This window comes from Haliotis rubra, unplaced genomic scaffold (genome assembly GCF_003918875.1).
Source record: "Haliotis rubra isolate DU_JTF1 unplaced genomic scaffold, ASM391887v1 Scf354, whole genome shotgun sequence".
Lineage (NCBI taxonomy): Eukaryota > Metazoa > Mollusca > Gastropoda > Lepetellida > Haliotidae > Haliotis > Haliotis rubra.
This window is the reverse complement of record NW_025767029.1, coordinates 380133-399691: the sequence shown is the minus strand read 5'-3', so window position 1 is coordinate 399691 and position 19559 is coordinate 380133. Positions and strand designations below refer to the sequence as shown.

The 19559-nt window shown below is 46.0% G+C and overlaps 1 protein-coding gene across 2 annotated transcripts in view; it reads right to left on the bottom strand.

Annotated features, from left to right (window-relative positions):
* Positions 1-3457: 3457 nt before the first annotated feature.
* The window catches only part of LOC124285193, a 42018-nt gene continuing 25916 nt past the window's right edge, over positions 3458-19559 (bottom strand). The window contains exons 1-3 of one of the 2 annotated variants that reach the window (XM_046721378.1): positions 6974-7435; positions 5877-6026; positions 3458-3736 (exon numbers count right to left, since the gene is read on the bottom strand). In XM_046721378.1, coding sequence (XP_046577334.1) covers positions 3576-3736; positions 5877-6026; positions 6974-7316 — 654 coding nt within the window. In that variant the 5' untranslated portion in view covers positions 7317-7435 and the 3' untranslated portion in view covers positions 3458-3575. Of the gene's footprint in view, positions 3737-5876; positions 6027-6973; positions 7436-19559 lie in introns of those variants that run through there. The other variant, XM_046721380.1, reaches the window with a different exon arrangement.

The window sequence follows — 19559 nt, the reverse complement described above, 5'->3', positions numbered from 1 at the left end:
GATAACGCGGTGGATGGTCTTTGGCGTTATCGTATATGTCTCTAGATATGTTCTGGGCTTGTTGCTGTCATCGTATCCCAATTGCGTAGATCGATGTTCATGCTGTTGAGCCCCAGGATTGTCTGGTCCAGACTCGATTATTTACAGACCGGCGCCATATAGCTGGAATATTGCTGAGTGTGGCGTAAAACTAAACTCACTCACACACTTGTTGCTTGAAGTAGTTAACTAATGGCCAACATTGCAAAGCGCGCATTCCAAGAAGTAGCGTTTCTACATGTTGACCTGACTCATACCCGGATTGTAATCACGTGATCCAAACTCGATGTATATCCCTGGTCTGGATAATTCTTGAAAGGTCACGTGGGTGAGTGGGTTGAGATTTTACGTCGAATCAGCATTTTTTCAGCCTTATAACGACACTTCTTGCGAAGTTGGATTCGTACATTCATACATTCCCCAATGCGGGGAATCGAACCCCGGGTTTTCGGCGTGACGAGCGAAAGTTTTAACCGTTAGGCTCGCCACCGTATCACCCACCCGTTGAAGGGAAATCAGTGCAGGGATAAGTGTGTGTGTCTAATCATCCACGTGAGCAACTGATACAGTACCGATTGAGGACCCTTGTAACAGCACCCACACCCTATACAATGGAGATAACAGTGGGTACAGTTTGCAGGACAGCAACGTGGGGAACTTGAACATTCTTGTGATAGAGCCTGTAGGAAACACGTGATGACGGCGATAACAACGCTTTCACAATTGTTCGAAATCGCACAGGTCAAGGTGCATAATACTCCCAGACTCTTTATTTTCGTAGATAATGGCCGTTGAGCCTATAGTACAATGACGTGCTTAGTATGGGAAAATCATAATGACATGAGCGCCCGTTCATAGTTTCGGAGTGTAAACATTGTGGTGAGATAGATAGCAGTATTAAACAATACAGATTTATCTTGGCAGGACATCAGTTGTGTAAATTTATGTTTAGAGTGGTATGTAAAATAGTAAGGTGGTATATACTTCTCTCTAATGTATGATATTCGTCTTCAAAACCATCATTACAGAAGGGACAGATTACGTCCGTTTACAGAATTGCGGAACCAGCAGAAACGCTGCGTCTAGACGCTTGGATATTAACATCGGTTGATGCGCAGCGAAATTTAGCAGATTTAACGAGATACAAATAAGGCTCTGGCTGAAGGATGGTTTGTAATGTACAATAAGAAGATAACGATGAGGATTCATGTAGACGTGCACTCCAATCCTGCATACATACATCTTTCAACAGCTGCTTAAATACAATAATAAAATTATCAACAATTCCAACACCATGTGCTAGCCAAACACAAGCAAAGCCATGTGAAAATAGGATGTGGCAAACACAAGACACCCAATTTGCATAACCTTGAACATCAAATTTTTTCACCATAGCATAACAATGTGTAACATATCTATTTTCAGGCATTCTTATAATTTTAAACCAGTATTTAATGACACGCGTATAAATGTTTACATACAATGGGGTACGCCCACACTCTCCCAGAGCAGCTGTATTTGAAGTTCTGTGACTAACTTTTAAAATGTATTTGCAAAACTTGGTAAGGACTCATTCAACTGGTTTGCTGGCACACTTCCCAGATTTCCGCACAGTTATGTAGAATAGGTAAGATTTTACTGTCAAGCATACTGAAGAATGTGTCTATTGATAAATCAGGAAAACGATGAAACATTTTACGAATAGGGCCTAGGGCTTAATCTTCCTGTTTTTGCTAAAGAATAACATGCTTTAGAAAAATTGTTCCTACAAGAAAATACTATACCAAGATATTTATAATGGGAGACGACTTCAAGGTCTACCCCATTTTTAAAAACCATGATTTTACTTTTTTCATTTTACTTTGTATTAACAGTCAGTCCCCATTTCACACAATAACGTGCTAAGATATCAATTTTACGTTGTAGATTAATAACGGAGTCAGCTAACAGTAGAAGGAAAATCTCTTCTATATCACTATCAATATATATTCCATGTGTGTCTTCGGCACTAATAGTTTGGACTAGCTCATCGATACACGAGAAACAATACTGGGGACAACATGCAGCCCTGACGGACACCAGCTGACGACGTGAAGACATTAGTAAAGGTACAAGTGTCAGTTCTTACACACGCTTTCACGTTTATCATATATATTGTTGATAACAGAATACATTCGTCCATGAATTTGTTGACGCAGAAGAATGTACATTAATTTCACTCTATCAGTCAAGTCGAAAGCCTTTTTTAAAGTCGACAAACATACAAAAGAATTTTCCGCCTTTCTTCCTTATATATTTATTGACTAAACTGAAAAGAATGAACATATTATCTGTTGTGGAATAATGTTCACGAAATCCAGCTTGAGATTCAGATAAAACATGCTGCAGCTCGAGCCATAATTTGAAACGCGAATCGATAGTAGTTGTAAATAATTTTCCCATGATGTTCAAGACACTAATACCACGATAATCGTCAGGGTCAGCATGGCTTCCTTTCTTATATACTGGAACAATTAAACATGGTTCTAAATCTTTGAACCTCAGTATAATGTTGCACTCAAGGTCTAAAACATTGTTGAAACGGGTTTTTTGGACAAAAAAAGGTCAGGGAATGTCATACCCCATTTTCATGCAAAAATATCGGTTTGAAATCAGGCAAAATCAAAGATTTTACACATGATTACTTTCATGTGTATAATTCCAGTTATGAACAGGTACTTTTGACGCTAGTCCTAGGCTGTCGTAATGCCTTCAGTGATTCGTGGGCGGCTGATGTGAGTGTATACTGATCAAAACAAGAAACGTCACACTTGGAGAAATGAATTATATAGATTGTTGGTTAGTTTGTTTGTTGTTTAACGCAACACTCAGCAATATTTCAGTTATATAGCGGCGGTCTGTAACAGTCGAGTCTGGACCAGACAATCCAGTGATCAACATAATGAGCATCGATTTTCGTATTTGGGATACGATGACATGTGTCAACAAGTTAGCCGTCGCTTAAGACAAGTATGGGTTGCTAAAGACCAACTCTAACCCGGTTCTTCACAGGCTGCACCTCAACGACAAACAACTCATCATCCCGCCCTTCCCACCGTGCTCCCTTAAATGATGATTAGGGGTTTAATGGAATGACAATAAATGCAAATTAAATTTCACCATTAACAACCCATCATAACAGTAGCATCACATTCACATTCATTTTATGATGGCGAAGCCTGAACACAAATATACAAACACGCTGCAGTTAACTAAACGTTATACTATATTATAGAATATTATAAAGCGCTATAGTCCATCCCACATTTGCATGCTCAAAACCCTTCTTTTGTTTTTCCCTCGATCATTGGATGTCAATCTCAGCGGCACATCATATTATCAATCTCAACTTCCTGAGGAAAAGACAATCCATGAACAGTTTTTCAATCCAGTTACAAACTTCGTTTTATTGACTGTAGATAAATTATGACATTGAGGATGGGGTGCATTTATCTTACATATGTATATTATATATATGATACATTGGAAATACAGTTTCAGGAGGAAGCTTTGTCGACTACGTTAAGGACACCGACGCCAATATGGAAAAGGCCTGAAATGATTGTCAGTCCAAAAGACCAGCCGAAAGAAGCGCCCAACAATCCAGCGCCCGACATTTCAGCGCCGAAGATGATGATTCCGATGAGGATGAGCCCAGCTGAAAGGTGAGTGAGTGAGTAAGTTTCTGTGGGAGGAAGGTCCAAAGTGAAGCAGTTCTCAGACGTTTATCCTTTGGGAGAATCTCACGAGCACTCGCATGGTGCTGACAAACCTAGAACCATTACTGAGGCGGACCGGGATTCAAACCCAGAATCCTAGGATTCTAAAATATCTACATTGGTATACAACCAAACAACTAATTATACTGAGTCAAAAAGAAACTTCACAAAATGTCATTTGAAAATAATGAATAATATTTCTCTGATGATACATCTATGTATCCGAAATGGGATCCCTATCTTTCGACTCTAGAAAAACGTGAGCAAAACCAACTCAAACCCATCCAGTCGTCGTGCAAATGACGTTAGTGCCAAATCAGGTTTTGCACGTGCAGTCAATCACGTGATCTTCGCATCGAAGTTTTCTTCATATGCACGTGTTTGCATTAACCTCGAGAATTGAAAAAACACTTTTAAACCACAGTTCTAACGGTACTTGAAATGCCACGATTGTCAAATGTGCAACGTGAACGTGCCGTTTGCATGTTGCAAGCGGGAAGATCAGTTATTGACGTCGCAAGAGCAATGGGATGTAGCCGTCGTACTGTGTATGACTTGCGAGGTCGTCTACAACAAACAGGCACCACTTCTGATCGCCCAAGGTCGGGTCGTCCACGTGTGACGTCGCGAGCAGAAGACCGTCAAATCGTCCTACATCACCTACGTGACAGATTTCTGCCGGCTACACGAACCAGGGCTGAGATGTTTAGAGGTCGACTGTCCTCACAGACCATTCGAAATCGGTTGCGGGCTGCCAATCTCCATCCTCGACGTCCATATCGTTGCCCAATATTGACGCCATTTCATCAACGTCAACATCTGCTGTGGGCCCAACGTCACCTCCGATGGACCCAGAGAGACTGGAATCGAGTCGTCTTTAGCGATGAATCCAGGTTTACCCTCAGATTCGCGGACGGCAGGCATAGAGTCTGGAGACGACGTCGTGAACGGTATGCCCAATGTTGTGTACAGGAAGTCGACAGATTCGGGGGCGGAAGTTGCATGGTGTGGGTTGCTTTCTGTGGGAACAACCGTTCCCGACTTCTGGTCATCCGTGGAAACCTCACAGCTGCTGCTTACCGCGACCAGGTGCTCACCCCTGAACTCGTTCCTTTCATGGCGGCTCATGGCCCAGGTCTACAGTTCCAGCATGATAATGCTCGGCCGCATACCGCAATGTTGACACGAAATTTCCTTCAAAACGCTGGAATCAACGTCATGGACTGGCCATCGAGGTCCCCTGACCTTAATCCAATAGAGCACGTTTGGGATGCACTTGGGAGAAGGCTTCGTGGTCTTAGGAACCAACCTCAGAATTTGCAGGAACTTGGCGCTGCCTTGCAAGAGAAATGGCGCAGAATCCCCAACCACGTGTTCACAAGCATCAGGCAGTCGATGAGGAGACGGTGTTTGGCAGTGGTGAATGCGCGGGGCGGCTATACACGATATTGAACTGAGACATTTCGCATTTTTATTCTTGTGACTTGACATTCTGTATACCCATGTTTTGGAACGTTGGTGTAGCCTAATGGAACTGATTATGGCACTGTCAGTGTATCGAGTACATCACACAGATCTCAGCAATGAAATAATAACAATTTAACCATCTTACCATCTCTTGTTCTTTTATAGTGCCCTGAAGAAAGAATGTGAAGTTTCTTTTTGACTCAGTATATATTGCTTAGGAGCAGATTATATGTAGCTTGGCATTCTATATCTTTCGCTATGATTGAAAGATCCGATTCAAGGTGGAAACGAAAGGAAACTAAATCATTTTGAAATCTGAAATCTGATTGATTCAAGAAACTCAACTGTGATTCGTTTTTCAGTAGCTAGCTCCAGCTTTATTGGAAATACGCCAAGCAAGTCGTGGTTGACACCATGATCAGTGAGATGTGTAGGCTGGTATTTTGTCGGAGATGGACAATTGTAACTGGCACCTCTTCCAGAAATACACTCAGTCTGTCTCATCCATGGTATAGATGGTTCCATGGTATTGGTCGTACCAGAATGAAGCTAAATACGTTTAATCATTACGTTCCAAAGGTAAAATGTTCCAGACAGGGGGGGGATACGAACCTGCAGCAAAAGCCAGTCCCGTTGCCATAGTCTGGAAGATCTTCTGGTCGTTCTTCACATGTACGTACAGCACCATGAGCACAAAGCTACCGAGACAGGCCAGGAATCCAAGGACCTCCAGCGCAACGACTCCCTTCCACCAGCCTGGTTCTAAACACGTGGTTGACATCAATGTGTGTACATTGCTGCCTTGGTCAATGATTGAGTTTGGCTCAACGCCGTTGTGAACTTCATTTTTAAATGATAATGATAATATGATGATGATGATGATGATGATAATGATGATGATTGATGCAGTAATAATAAATAATTGATCCAACGCCGTTAAGACAAAATGAACATCATTTTTAAATGATAATGATAATATGATGATGATAATGATAATAATAAATAACTGATCCAGTCTAGGTTGTGGTAAGAACAAGTGTATTTCAAGTTCTGTTTGAAATGTTGTACGTTTGTGCCAATAAATGTATTCATATTCAAAGATATTCAGCATTTTCTTAAAATCAATTTGTATTTAAAAAAATCAATCCGTATAGAAGTATGTTCTTGAGTGCTGAATGCCATTGTAGTTATTTTTTTATATAATATCGCAAACGAAATATTATTTTCACTAAATATCAAACATATGATAAAATTGATTGAGAAGTTAATTTTGTTCCTCCGTCTGCTTACTATTATAAGATATTTTCTATAATTTCCATGCAAAACGATTTCTATGTAAATATTTGTTCTCACCCTTTGATCCATAACTACAAAGCATGCTTGAAGAAACGAATTTAGTGGACAAGTTTACAATGTTGAATGATACGTTACTTCCACAGTAACGAACAGATCTCGATATAATAAAAGCTGTTATCCAAAGCTGTTATCCAAATGTGATTTTGAAAATTATATTCAAATTCCCCTGTTTAACGATAAAATGTATACAAAACAGTATTTTCTTACTGACCAAACTTTGTTATATTCAGAAAAAGGTTTCTCAATAAGCTGTTATTGAAAAGTACCAAGTCAAACACAGTATCTAGAATGGTTCGATGAGTTATTGAAGTACTGTCTACGTTCACATTGTATAACGATTATACTTTACTTACGCAGGCTAAGTGACCCCGACTGACAGTCTCCAAGGCTACACGACTGGAACAGGCCGAAAGAAATACCTAGCCCTGCCACCCAGTAGGGGGAGGGAAATCCGATAATGTCAGTTAAAAACCCTCCTACCGCCAACCCGAAAGCAATTCTTGAAAACTTGGATGCATCACGAAACCCCATGTCTCCTGGATAGAAGAAGAAGTCAGCTGTGAGTGGCGGTTGTCTCCTGGTTATGAGAATATCCCAAGTCAGATGTGAGTGGCGGTATGTGTCGGCGTATGTGGGTGTGGATATAAATACAGTGGGGATGTCGAAATAGTTTACGTGTGGTTCGGGTGTTATCATGCGCTGTTATCAACCAATGGAAGTCAGATATCTCTTGTGCAATAGTAATCTTGTATGAGGTTGGTCTAGGGCCACTGTGATTATCAGCCCGATTAGATGGAGGGGGTTTTTTTTCTTGACTTTGGTGGCTGCCTAAAACAGAAAAGAAGTATACATACGTACGTGCTACTGGGTTATTGACGTAACAGATGTATCGTTGAGACAACGAATGAATTGCACACCTTTTACTTCAGTTATTTGACGTTTCCTAATTCAATGTAAATATGGTCAATTATAGCATTTACACTGTGCCGTAACGAAAGGACACATTGATATAACTTCGTTTAACATTTGTATCTACATGTGTATGTACACATGTAAATCTATGTTGAATTTGTTTGCTCAACGCCATGAGGTCGCCCATGAATACAGTGTATGTAAAGAGAAACGATCAAACCATTTCCACATTCGCAAGAAATCTCTGCTAGAAGCAAAGTCGATGGAACAATTCTGACAATATACTGAGTATATAGTTTGAAAACACAATACCTTTTTGAAAGTGATCAAATGTAACACGTTATATATATTTGGGATTACACTTTCTCAGTAAAGTACAGATTCAAGTACTTTTATTGGGTTGAGTCAGTAGTATATACAGTAGCGGTACGAGATCAAGTCCAACAAAAGCCTCTGTAAAGCTTCATTCACGAAATAAAGCTTTTGTCAGGCCCTTATCTCTCCCCGCTATTGTATATACCAGGTTTGAACCCCCAGTTAACTTCCTGGTCACTATGACCGCGAACTGACACTTTCCTGATCACGTGGCACTATTGTGATCGCCCTATGTCCTGTTGACCTCAATGAAACAGTTTAATGTGAAATGCCTATGATCTCTTTGGTGTTCGTAATGAAGGCTTGCTGGGCTTTTCGTACCCCTTGTTCTATGTACTTTTTTTTCTCGTCTTCGCTGATAGCAGACTTACGAGACTTGGACCGGATTTCTTGTTTCATCTTACGGTACTTGTCGAGTTCAGAGAGGATTGAACGAAATTCCTCCTCTGAGATCTTACTGTCAGTGAGTGCCGTGGAAATACGCTCACTTACCGTGTTCAGCTTTGCTTCGGCTAGAACCCTGATCTCGTCGTGTTTCAAAGCTTTACGATGCAGTCTGCGGGATGCAAACTTAAACACCAACCCTACCACCCCTACAACCCCAGCTGTTATTTCAATGCCTAGCACTATAGGTGCGGCCACGATGGTGGCCAACAACCCAACACCTGCCGCCCCTAGTCCCATGCTGGTTGTCGTAAGGACAGTATCAGCCCCGTCCACGATATTGAAAGCTCTATGGTACTTCTTACATAGTGCTTTCCGTGTGTAGTTGGGTCTTGTTCCGTCTCAGTTGGCGTTTTACATCACATAACTGTCCCCAATTGTATGACGATACGGCAACGTATGGGGAATCGTGGGGAAGTACGGTGTGTCGTCCAAATGTACTGTCACCCCAGGTAAAAGTTGCAGGCCTGATTCCTTAATAGCGCCTCCAAGAGCGACTTCTATGATGAGTGTGGAGCCTGGTGTCATAGTCATAAGACCTGGTAGGGTATCGGGTGAGTCGGCCCTTAACTCTGACTCCACGGATGAAACTAACATGTTGCCGGGTGACCTGGTATTTGGGAAACTATCACCCTTTCATAACTCGGAATGAAAGAGGAAGAAGCCGTTGTTCCTACTTCCGGTGACATGTCTACGTTCGTTTAAAGAGATGTAAGGTGCAGTGAGGGTCACGTTGATCAACCATTCGGGTTCCTTTAAGGCTGCCAGACGCCACCGTATGTACACGCCGTTTTTAAGTACAGGACGTACGGGGTGCCGTCCTCACCGGCAGATCGAATCCCACTATACCTCCTAGGTCCCCGAGTGTGATGTTGGGTCGATGATCGGCCATTACCGCCCGCCTATACACCTTGTCTTTCAAGTGTAGGACGTACAAGGCGTCTTCCTCGCCGGGCAGATCAAACCCCTCCGTGTCTCCTAGGTCGTTAAGCGTGACGTTGGGCCGGTGACTAGTCATTGTTATATTACTATCATAAGATAGTTTCCAACTGTTTTTCTAATAACTTCTCAGGGGTGCACTTCACCCCATGAAGTGTATGTTGTCGGGTAAGAAGATCTTGGTGAGTGATATCGTGTCTTCCACGGTCATGGTGACCCCTGCAGATTAGTGTGTGGAGTCGACACCCACCCGCATCGTAAACAGTGCAAACCTGATACTGGTGTTGTTTCCCCACCGGAGTTTGATCCCCTTTTACGACTTTGACTTCACGCTGTGGTTCACCTAGGTAGACTTGGATGACCAGCGTGGAGTTCGCCGGTAGACTCTCCAGGATGTTGACCACGCCTTCGAATTCAGACACCACCTGCAATGCCACGTTTTGCATCCCGGGCTTGCTCGACAGCTCGACAGCGGCTTGACGTTGAGCGACACTCGGCTGGGCCCGCTGGGTCGGTCTGTGTTCACGTTTCACGTTTACTACCAGGTCAGGCGTATCCTTAAAGAGATCAGCGCCCGGCTCCCACAGGACAAAGCATGGGACACAGTAAACAACCCGTACGAGAGACGGGCCTACGAACGCGTTTGCAACGAATTAAAGCTAGACCAGAAGACGGATTGGCGTTTGCCGGGCCTTAACCATGGGTTGGGCATCCCCATCGTTCACAATATGCCCTCGTGGAAGCCAGCGAAGATGAAAGAATGGTCGTATCATCACATCACAACAAACGAGTGGGATGACCGTTACAGGGTTTTAGATGACAGCAAAGGATTACCGAGTCTGGAGGTTCGAGCAGGTGCCCGCGGATGACTGGAAAAAGTTCATGCTGGACACGTCGAGAGGGTTCACTCGTGCGGCATCGCATCGAACGCTTGAACGACTCGATTCGAACGTAAGTGTTGGCCATGCTGGGAGCTCAGAATCAAACGCGTTCGGTATCATTGGTACGGGTACTGTTTAGAACGCGCAGAAACAGTTCGTGTCCAACGTCGAGGATGCCATAGCCTCCCCGGTCGACCTACCAGGTGCCATCCAACGCTACCAAGATGTGTTGGGATACGCCGGTCTAAAGTCGACTACGTGTTTGACGTGGGACTGTACATGGCCCCGAGCCTAGGGTTCAACCCACACACCCACAGCCACAACCCCCACACGTGCAGGCGTCCAATCAGCTGCACATCGATCGTAAAAGCGCTGGTGGTCGGGGGTCGCGGTCGGGTTGGGTCTCATTTGGTTAAAAATTCCTTAGTCGCTACGTACACCAGACCCGCCACTACGACAACGGCTGCCCACAGGTTTTGACCGAACCACGTGACTGTTTTCGACAGCATGCTCAGCAGCCACGAGACGATGCTACCCAGGATGCCGGGCAGGGCTTCGGCGGCCTTACCAGGGAGTTTAGCTAGGGCCTCCCCGAGGGATTTCAGATGTTTTTTTACCCAGTCTCTGACGTCTATCAATGATTTCACGCACACGGCTGATCTGGGATTGAAGCTGTTCTCGGAAGGACGCCGTTTCCAGCCGGGTCCTCCATTCCTCTTCCAAATTATGTATTCGTTCCTCGATGGTGGCTTTCAGAGACTCGTCCTCCATTTCGCCGAGTTTGGTCTTTTCACGAGCGATGTGGGCATCTATCGCGTCCAGTTTGGCCGTGTTGTCCACGAGTGACCCACGAATGGTTTGCATGGCCTTGTCCAGCCCCCGCAGTTCCCGAACAGTAAATTCGAACCCGGGTAAGGGTTTGTTATGGTAGGTGGCCAACAATTCATCGATGGCACGTTGGGGCTCATCGTTGAGTTCGGCCCTGGCTGCTTGCAGATCTTGGACGGCCTTCGGGGGAAGCTTGGGCCGATAATCTATGAGGTTTAGTGCATCGCAGATCCGTTGCCCCTTTGGCGACTGATGAGTGTCGATAAGGCAAGCGGTTCTCACGTGCGTTTGTTCACGAGATTGATGTCCCTGTGAGCCTTCAATCGCAGCTTGCCGTTCTCATCGATAGTGAACCTGGAATAGTCTCGTCCTAATGGCACGACGTTGTGTTTATGCCTCAACTCGTCGTAGTATTCGGCGGCAGCCTGCTTCACGAGCTCGTTGACTTGCGTGGACGAGGTTTCCTCCTCCCCGTACGTCTGGGCACTATAATCCCACATATCATCCATCGGGATGTCCTCATGACCGCCTTCAGCCATTATTTATATTAAACTTTTATATTTTATCTATATAACAATGTATGGTAGGAATCTAGATCCTTTCCGAAGATTAAGAGAGCCTCTAGGCGTCCGAGCCGTGCGCCAGTCAGTGACCATCACCAACAATCCCAGCAAGATAGACCAGAACCAAACGCTGCTGGTTAGATTCCCAAACCTGGGTGAGAATGACCTCATCGTACCAGGCACGGTTCGACTGACGTTCAACATCACGTTGACCTCCGACAACGACAAACGCGAGCTCGTGCGGAGCGTAGGTCGGGCCATCATCAAGAAAACCACCATCAACATCAGCGGCAACGAGGTGCTGAGCATCGACGACAGCGATGTGTTTCACTGCTACGGGGACCTCTGGAAAAGCGAGGGAGAACACGTCAATGACATGTACCAAGGCATCAGCAAATCGACTCAGTTGCGCGTGGGGTACAGCTTCACGGCAGACCAGCTAGACAAGATCTCGGACGGTGAAAAGGCCATCGCCCAAGAGTATGGGAGCCGGACACACGCCGTTTTACCAGGTCGGGCTGGATGATAGGCTGGAATACGAGCTCACGTTTAACGACTACAGCAAAGTAGTCCGTACGCCAAACAGTGATGAGGCCAGTTACGCCATCAACAACATCTCTCTGGAGTTCGACATGGTCACTAGCCCAGAGCTGGCCAGGCAGGTTCGAAACCAGTACTCGGGGAAGGTGGCCATCCTCTACGATAGGGTCCTGCGGCATAGAACGATAGTACAGGATAAGAGCGACGCTTTATGGAACATCAACCTGAACGTGCCGGCGCGATCGATGAAAGGCATCCTGGTCGTCCCCGTGCAGGATTACGAGCCGTTCCGAAGGGACAGGGAGAAGTTTTTCAACCCCGAGATTGAAAAGGTGGAAGTGACCATCGAGGGCGTGCCCAACCAGCTGTTCAGGCATGGTATGAGGGCATACCAGCAGTGGGATGAGATAAAAAAGCTACCGGCTTTCAAACAACACCCACACATAGCCAAGGACCTGGACCTATCCTCCGTTCAGATCGGGGAATACCTGACCGCCAAGTACGTGCTATGGTTGGACATGCGATCCACGGATAGCGACCAATTGCATGGCAGCGGCCGCCGCATCCACAAAGGCAGCGAGGGGATAACCATCCAGATCACCAAGAAGGTTCAACCCGCGGGCAAGTTGAAATTATATCTGGACGTGATTATGGATGCGCAACTTAATATAGACAATGGGAGATGGAAGCCATCTATTGATCTACACCGTGACCCGCACTGCGCCATAGTGTGTGGGCAGATGGGCTGTGGGAAGACCGTTTTCGTGTTGGATATGCTGGAGGGGTACTACCGGGATGTGTTTGATAACATCGTTATCATGTGCCCATGAATAGAACGTACATGGAAAGACCTTGGGTGAAGACGGACCCGGACGTACACAGAGTCGACCCGGGAACACGTCTGCAGGACTGGTTGAAGGCTTATCACGGAAAATTTAAAGGGGAGTCGACGCTGTTCATACTGGACGACTGCAGCGCTAATCAAGAGATAACAAAAAAGAGAGACATGCTATCATACCTGGCCTTCTCCGGCCGGCACGCAAAGCACAGCGTCTGGGTGCTAACGCAGAAGTTCAACTCGATGTTGAAAGACCTCAGGGAGCAGATGCGAAGGGTGGCCTTATTCCACTGCAAGAACAGGGATTCATTCGAGGAGTGCTTGAGAGAGAACGATGTGATGAGCAAACTAGAACGAGAACGTGTGAAGAAACAGCTCGCTGAAACTAAGCATGCTAAGCTTGTGCTCAAGACGGACCAACCCGTGGCCTATAGGGTGTTTTAGCTTAGCAATGCTTCGCAAAGCTTTGCAAAGCTTAGCAAATGCTTAGCTCTTAGCAATTAAGTTCTATAGGGAAGACGAGTCTTCCCGATGGTTGTTTTTGAAGTGCTCGTCGTGTGCAACTTAACCTTCATCTCACTATGTTTCACCTACATCGGGTATTATATTATTAAAACTAAAACTTGCTTATTACATTATAAGATGGAGTGTGATGAACTGCTCGAACAACTGTTGGTGCCGCAGGATGATAAGAGTGACGACAAACGAGAGAGACTGGTAGCGCTGGCTGTTGGTGGTAAAGCCAAACAATACTTTGGGGACTACACTCCCGATAAAATTCACAAAATGTCAGCCGAAGAAATCGATAAGCTGTACGCGAGATATGAGGCTAGACTCGGGGCTGAGATGACAAAGAGTCTACGATCGGCTATGACCCATATCTACACTGGTATAGCGTCGTACGTCCTTCCCATTCCCCCGGAACGTCGACTTTACCTGTGGGAGGACCTCGAGAAAGACCCGTTATTGAACTCGCCTTGAGCGTGCTTTACCACAAATACGGTATGTTTTTAGCCCGGGTGACGGCGGCAATCATCACAGCAAAGCATTGCCAATTTAAGGAGGGAAAAAATAATAGTAATGGTATACAAGATGGATGCTGTCCAAGAAATGAGCCCAATTCCACAGGAGGGGAACCTTCCCCAGGAGGAAACCCCTACAGTCACCAGGAAGAAGAACCCTAAGAGAGTCGCCGCTGATAGAAAAGGTGGTTTAGCCAAGCATCAAAAGAGTAACTACACTCCACTCCTGTGGATTGCAGGCGCAACTGCCGCAGCTCTCTCATTATTCATGTTATATAATAAACAACCCAACACTCCACAACCACAATTAGAGGTCAACCCACATATCATGTTATAAATATATATTTTTATATCATATACATAATGTCTGAGGGGAAAACGTTCGTCAACGATGCATACCACGCCACCGTGGTCGCCAGTCTAGCCGTAGGGTACGCTCGTTTGACTAAAATGGTGCTCAAACAACCGACTATCAAGCTAGATTTCAACCTGCAGGATATGGGAATGCTCATAATGAACCTAGGTATGGCGATGGCCACCAAGTACATCCTCGTAAAACAAGGGATCATACCGGAAAATATTTTGAAGTAAATATAATATAAATATATATAGGATGGCTACGATCGCCATGATGGTCGGCGGGGCGTAAGTAAACGCCCTGGCATTTTCCAGGAGCAATTTCCTCTTCTTGAAACTACGGGAGTCGAACGCGGCCGAGATAGAGGCAGAACGAAAACGACATGATATAGCCGTGGAGAAACTGCAAGCCGCGCAAGCCGAGTACGCGAAGAAACTTACAGAGGATCGATTACATTAACAAACAACATTCAAGAACGTTGAAGACGTAGCAAGAGAATTATACCTGCTAACCGGTAAACAGCTAGAACCACTCCATAAGCCCACAGTCGCTCAGTACTACACACCATCCCCGGGGCAAAAGGACCGGGAATTGATCTTCATCGCACTGGGTCTAGCAGCGACTGCGTTGGTTGTAAAGCAATTAGACTAAGTACTCATATGAGTATACCAAAGATGAGACCTGCCCCCGTACCGATGTGAATACATACTTATGGGTAAGACCAAGCCCTGCAGTAGGAGATGTAGGACTGAGAGGTACTGCTGTTTTCATATGAGGAGTATCAAAAACGGCTTCCCGAACTACACGTCTTCTGTGTGTGGTATCGGAGTGAAAGGTCACTACTGCCTATGCAAAGCTCACAGAGCAAACGTACTCAGGCACCATCTTATCTACGAGAATAAAAAGGACTACATAAAAGAACGTAGGCGCCTCCTCAGGATAAATATTGGTGCACACCTAGGCATAATGATGAATAGTTTCGTGGAAAGTCGTTGCCGCTGGCAGATGGATGTGGGTAAAAGTATAGATATCAGTGTCCTCAAACATATGATTGTTGGTGAACTCTATAAGGCACTGGAAGACCTGGAGAGCTTCGCAGTTTCCAGCATGGTGAAAGTACCAGAAGGGCACACTTGGAATAACTTTGATGGTGGGAAAGGAGATGTGTATCAACACGGGGATATAGAGGAGTTTGTCGACAACTCGTTGCAAATAATACAAGAAACCCTACTACGCGCATGTTCCGGGTGGGTAATCGATAAGGTCTATCTAGATATATATTAAGGCTGCCTCCTTTATTTTTTACCAAGGTTGGAAGAGTAACCTCCCTTTCGGCGGCCCAATTAGAGATTGATATACTTAGGTGTGTACACAATGTCTACTACTCGAGAGCTCAGACAGATTGCGAGAGAACGAGGCGTAGTGGGTTACTCCCGAATGAGGAAACCAGAGTTGTTGAGATAACTCGACAGACAACCCCCTCCCACGGTAAAACAACTAAAACTCTGAGCGAAAGAGCTGGGGCCGACGGGTTATTCCCGCCTGGGGAAAGCCGGGCTAGTCGCACTATTGCACGAATCCGTAGTAAAGACCCCCACTGTGAAACAACTCAAACAGGAAGCCCGAGAGCTGGGGTTAGTACATTATTCCCGTATGAGGAAGCCCGAGCTAGTCAAACTATTGCGTCAGCATATAGCTGTTGATCTAGAGTTTGTGCGCACCGAGCGCGCCGTAGGTAACTATCTGATAAGAACATAGACATCGCCGACATCAAGCCTCTAATCGCTGATAAAGTTAATGAGGAACTAAACGATTTGGGAAGTATAAAGTTTCAAATCACAGTGAAAATGTCACTCGATAAACAACAGAATGGGGCTATTGAGTACGTTCAGCCTTACTTCCGGGGTAAACAAGAAGTCGTGACACATACCGAGACTATAGAAGAGTCAATCGATATCAGTTTTCAGCAGATATGAGAACACCTAGAATGCTACACGCACATGGGTTCCAGATCACTCGTGGATAAAAGATAATCATCTAGAAATAGCTAAAAACAGAATGATATAGCTATTCAACATCAAGACTTTGGTTAGCTATCAGGAAGCCTTGTGACACTAACGAACAGATCTAGCTATCCCCAAGACGATGGGCTCAACTGGGGTCAGATCACTAAAATAGAAAAAAGGTCACTTTGGGCACGTGATCAATATAGGTCAGCAACCTGATCAATATAGGCGGCAACCTGACGTGCATCCCCAACAACATGGAGAGATACATCTCCTTCAGCCTGAATGGCCTGAGGTTCATCGACTCGGTTCAGTTCCTCCTGTCATCACTCGACAGTCTGGTCAAGGCCAACGATACCTTCCCCTTCACTGATCGATACACCGACGCCGAGACTCGACCCCTGCTGATGAGGAAGGGCGTGTACCCCTACGAGTACATGGATGGCTGGGCCAAGTTCGCCGAGACCCGACTGCCTCCCATCGGCCGATTTTACAGCAACCTGACCGACTCGACAATCACCCAAGACGATTACTCGCACGCGATTAACGTATGGAATAAACTGGGCTGCAAGACTCTGGGTGACTACCACGACCTGTACTTGAGAACAGACGTACTCCTGCTAACCGACGTGTTCGAGACGTTTAGGAGGACGTGTTTCAAGCAGTATCAACTCGACCCTGCATGGTACTACACCAGCCCAGGTCTCTCTTGGGATGCCTTGCTGAAGAAAACGAGTTAAAAAAAAGTTAAGCTGGAATTGCTCACCGATTACGACATGCACTTGTTCATTGAGAAAGGCTTGCAAGGTGGGATTTCCATTGTCTCTAAACGTTATGCGAAAGCCAATAATCAATACGTGAAGGGCTACCACTCGAGCAAGCCAACCACTCACATCCTCTACCTTGATGCCAACAACCTGTACGCCTGGGCCATGAGCCAGTATCTACCCACAGGGGGATTCGAATGGGCATCACCCGAGATCGATGTTATGAGCATCACGCCGGATTCGAACAAAGGCTATATCCTCGAAGCGGACTTGGAATACCCCAAGGCATTGCACACATAGCACAACAGCTACCCCCTGGTCCCCAAACGTTTGAGGGTTAACCCAGACTGGATGTCTGAGTACCAACATAACTTGCTCCAGACGTTGAAAAACTTGTGCCCAACTTGATGAATAAGAACAAGTACATCGTGCACTATCGCAACCTGCAGCTGTACCTGTCGTTGGGTATGAGGCTGACCAAAATACACAGGGTGCTCGTGTTCGACCAGAGCCCCTGGATGGAGCCCTACATCAGAATGAACACGGACCTGTGAAAGCTGGCCACCAGTGACTTTGAGAAAAACCTCTACAAGCTCATGAACAACTCGGTGTTCGGTAAGACTATGGAGAACCTGAGGAAACGCGTGACCGTGAAGCTAGTCCAGTCGAAAGAGGAAGACAAGCTCAGGAAACTGATAGCCAGCCCGGCATTCAACCGGAGCAAGATATTCACCGACGACCTGGTGGCCCTGCACATGAAGAAAAGCCACATCAAATTCAACCGGCCTGTTTACGTGGGGATGAGCATTCTCGATTTATCCAAACACCTGATGTACGACTTTTACTTCAACAAGTTCAAGAAGCAGTACGGCGACAGGTGTGAAGTGCTGTACACGATCACAGATTCCCTGCTGATGGAGATTCGAACCGAGGACTTGTACGAGGACATGAAGAAACGCCTCGATTTGTACGACACCAGCAACTACCCCAAGGGCCATGCCATGCACAGCACGGTAAATAAAAAAGTGCTCGGCAAGATGAAGGACGAGTGTGCCGGCATGCCCATAGCCGAGTACATAGGCTTGAGACCCAAGATGTACTCCATCCTGAAGGCCGACAATGTACGTGGTGAAACAACACATCAAACACGCCAGATTCAAGGATGCACTGTTTAAGACCCGCACCTTCAGACATCAAATGAACTTGCTGAGAAGCGACGGGCACAGGATATACGGACTGATGATAAACAAGACGTGCCTATCGCCGATGGACACGAAGCGTTGGATAGCCATCGACGGGATCAACACGTACGCGTACGGGCATGAGAAAATTGAACCAAGAACATAAGTGTATATATACGATGTCATGGAACCAGAGAAAGTTTGAGGCTATTTACTACAGCCCGCGTGGGTACTGGAAAGGAGCTAGCGCCGTACATAAGCTGGCCAAAATGGCGCGAGTAGCCCCTGACGAGGCCAAAGCGTGGCTTGAAAAACAAGCCCTGTGGCAGATCTATTTACCGGCACCACACTATGTGCCCCGAAGAAAGTTTGGCATTACCGCACCAAATAGTGTTCACCAGGCCGACCTCCTGTTCCTACCCGACGACAGGAGGTACAAGTATGCCCTAACTGTCGTTAGCCAGCCGCTACAAGGAAGGATGCGGCCCAAGTAGCCCCGTGGATTCGACCGCATATACAAACGCAGTCCGCTGACATGGCCCACAGAGCTACAAGTCGACCCCGGTCGGAAGTTCATGGGTGCCGTGTCACAACTGCTAGCCAAACATGATACCAAGGTCAGGCGTGGCGCGGCCGGAGCCCATCGCAGCCAAGCCATAGTCGAGAGATTCAATCAGACATCTGCCGAGCGCTTATTTGGGCACCAGTATGCGAGAGAGATGGTCAACCCAGAAAAGCGATCGACAGAATGGGTAGCGCGGCTACCTCAGGTGGTGTCGGCTATCAACCACGAAACCACCCGTCTCACCGGCAAGAAACCAGCCGACGCTATCAAACTGAAATCAGTGGTGGCTGAATCGGCTGCACCATCGCGTGGGAAGGAGAAACAGATACCGGATAGGGCCATCGTGAGGTACCTCTACCAGCCGGGGAACACGAAGGGGACACTCGGAAACGAGCCACCGATCCGATATGGTCAGTCAAAACTTACAACATAGATAAAGTGGACATCAAAGCCGACGAGCCAAACTTGTACTACTTGAAAGATGGGCCAGGGAGAGGTTTCGTCAGAGAGGAATTATTGGTCATACCATACGGCACAATGTTGCCATCCAAGCAAAATATTTAACACTTACCTTACCAAGTAATCCCAATAGTATCCTATCACCAACTGTTTCCTATCAACACGACATAGGGCGATCACAATAGTGCCACGTGATCAGGAAAGTGTCTTTTTGCATCGTCTGTACATGGAATGAATTAGCTGGTTGATGCAGGCCATAGG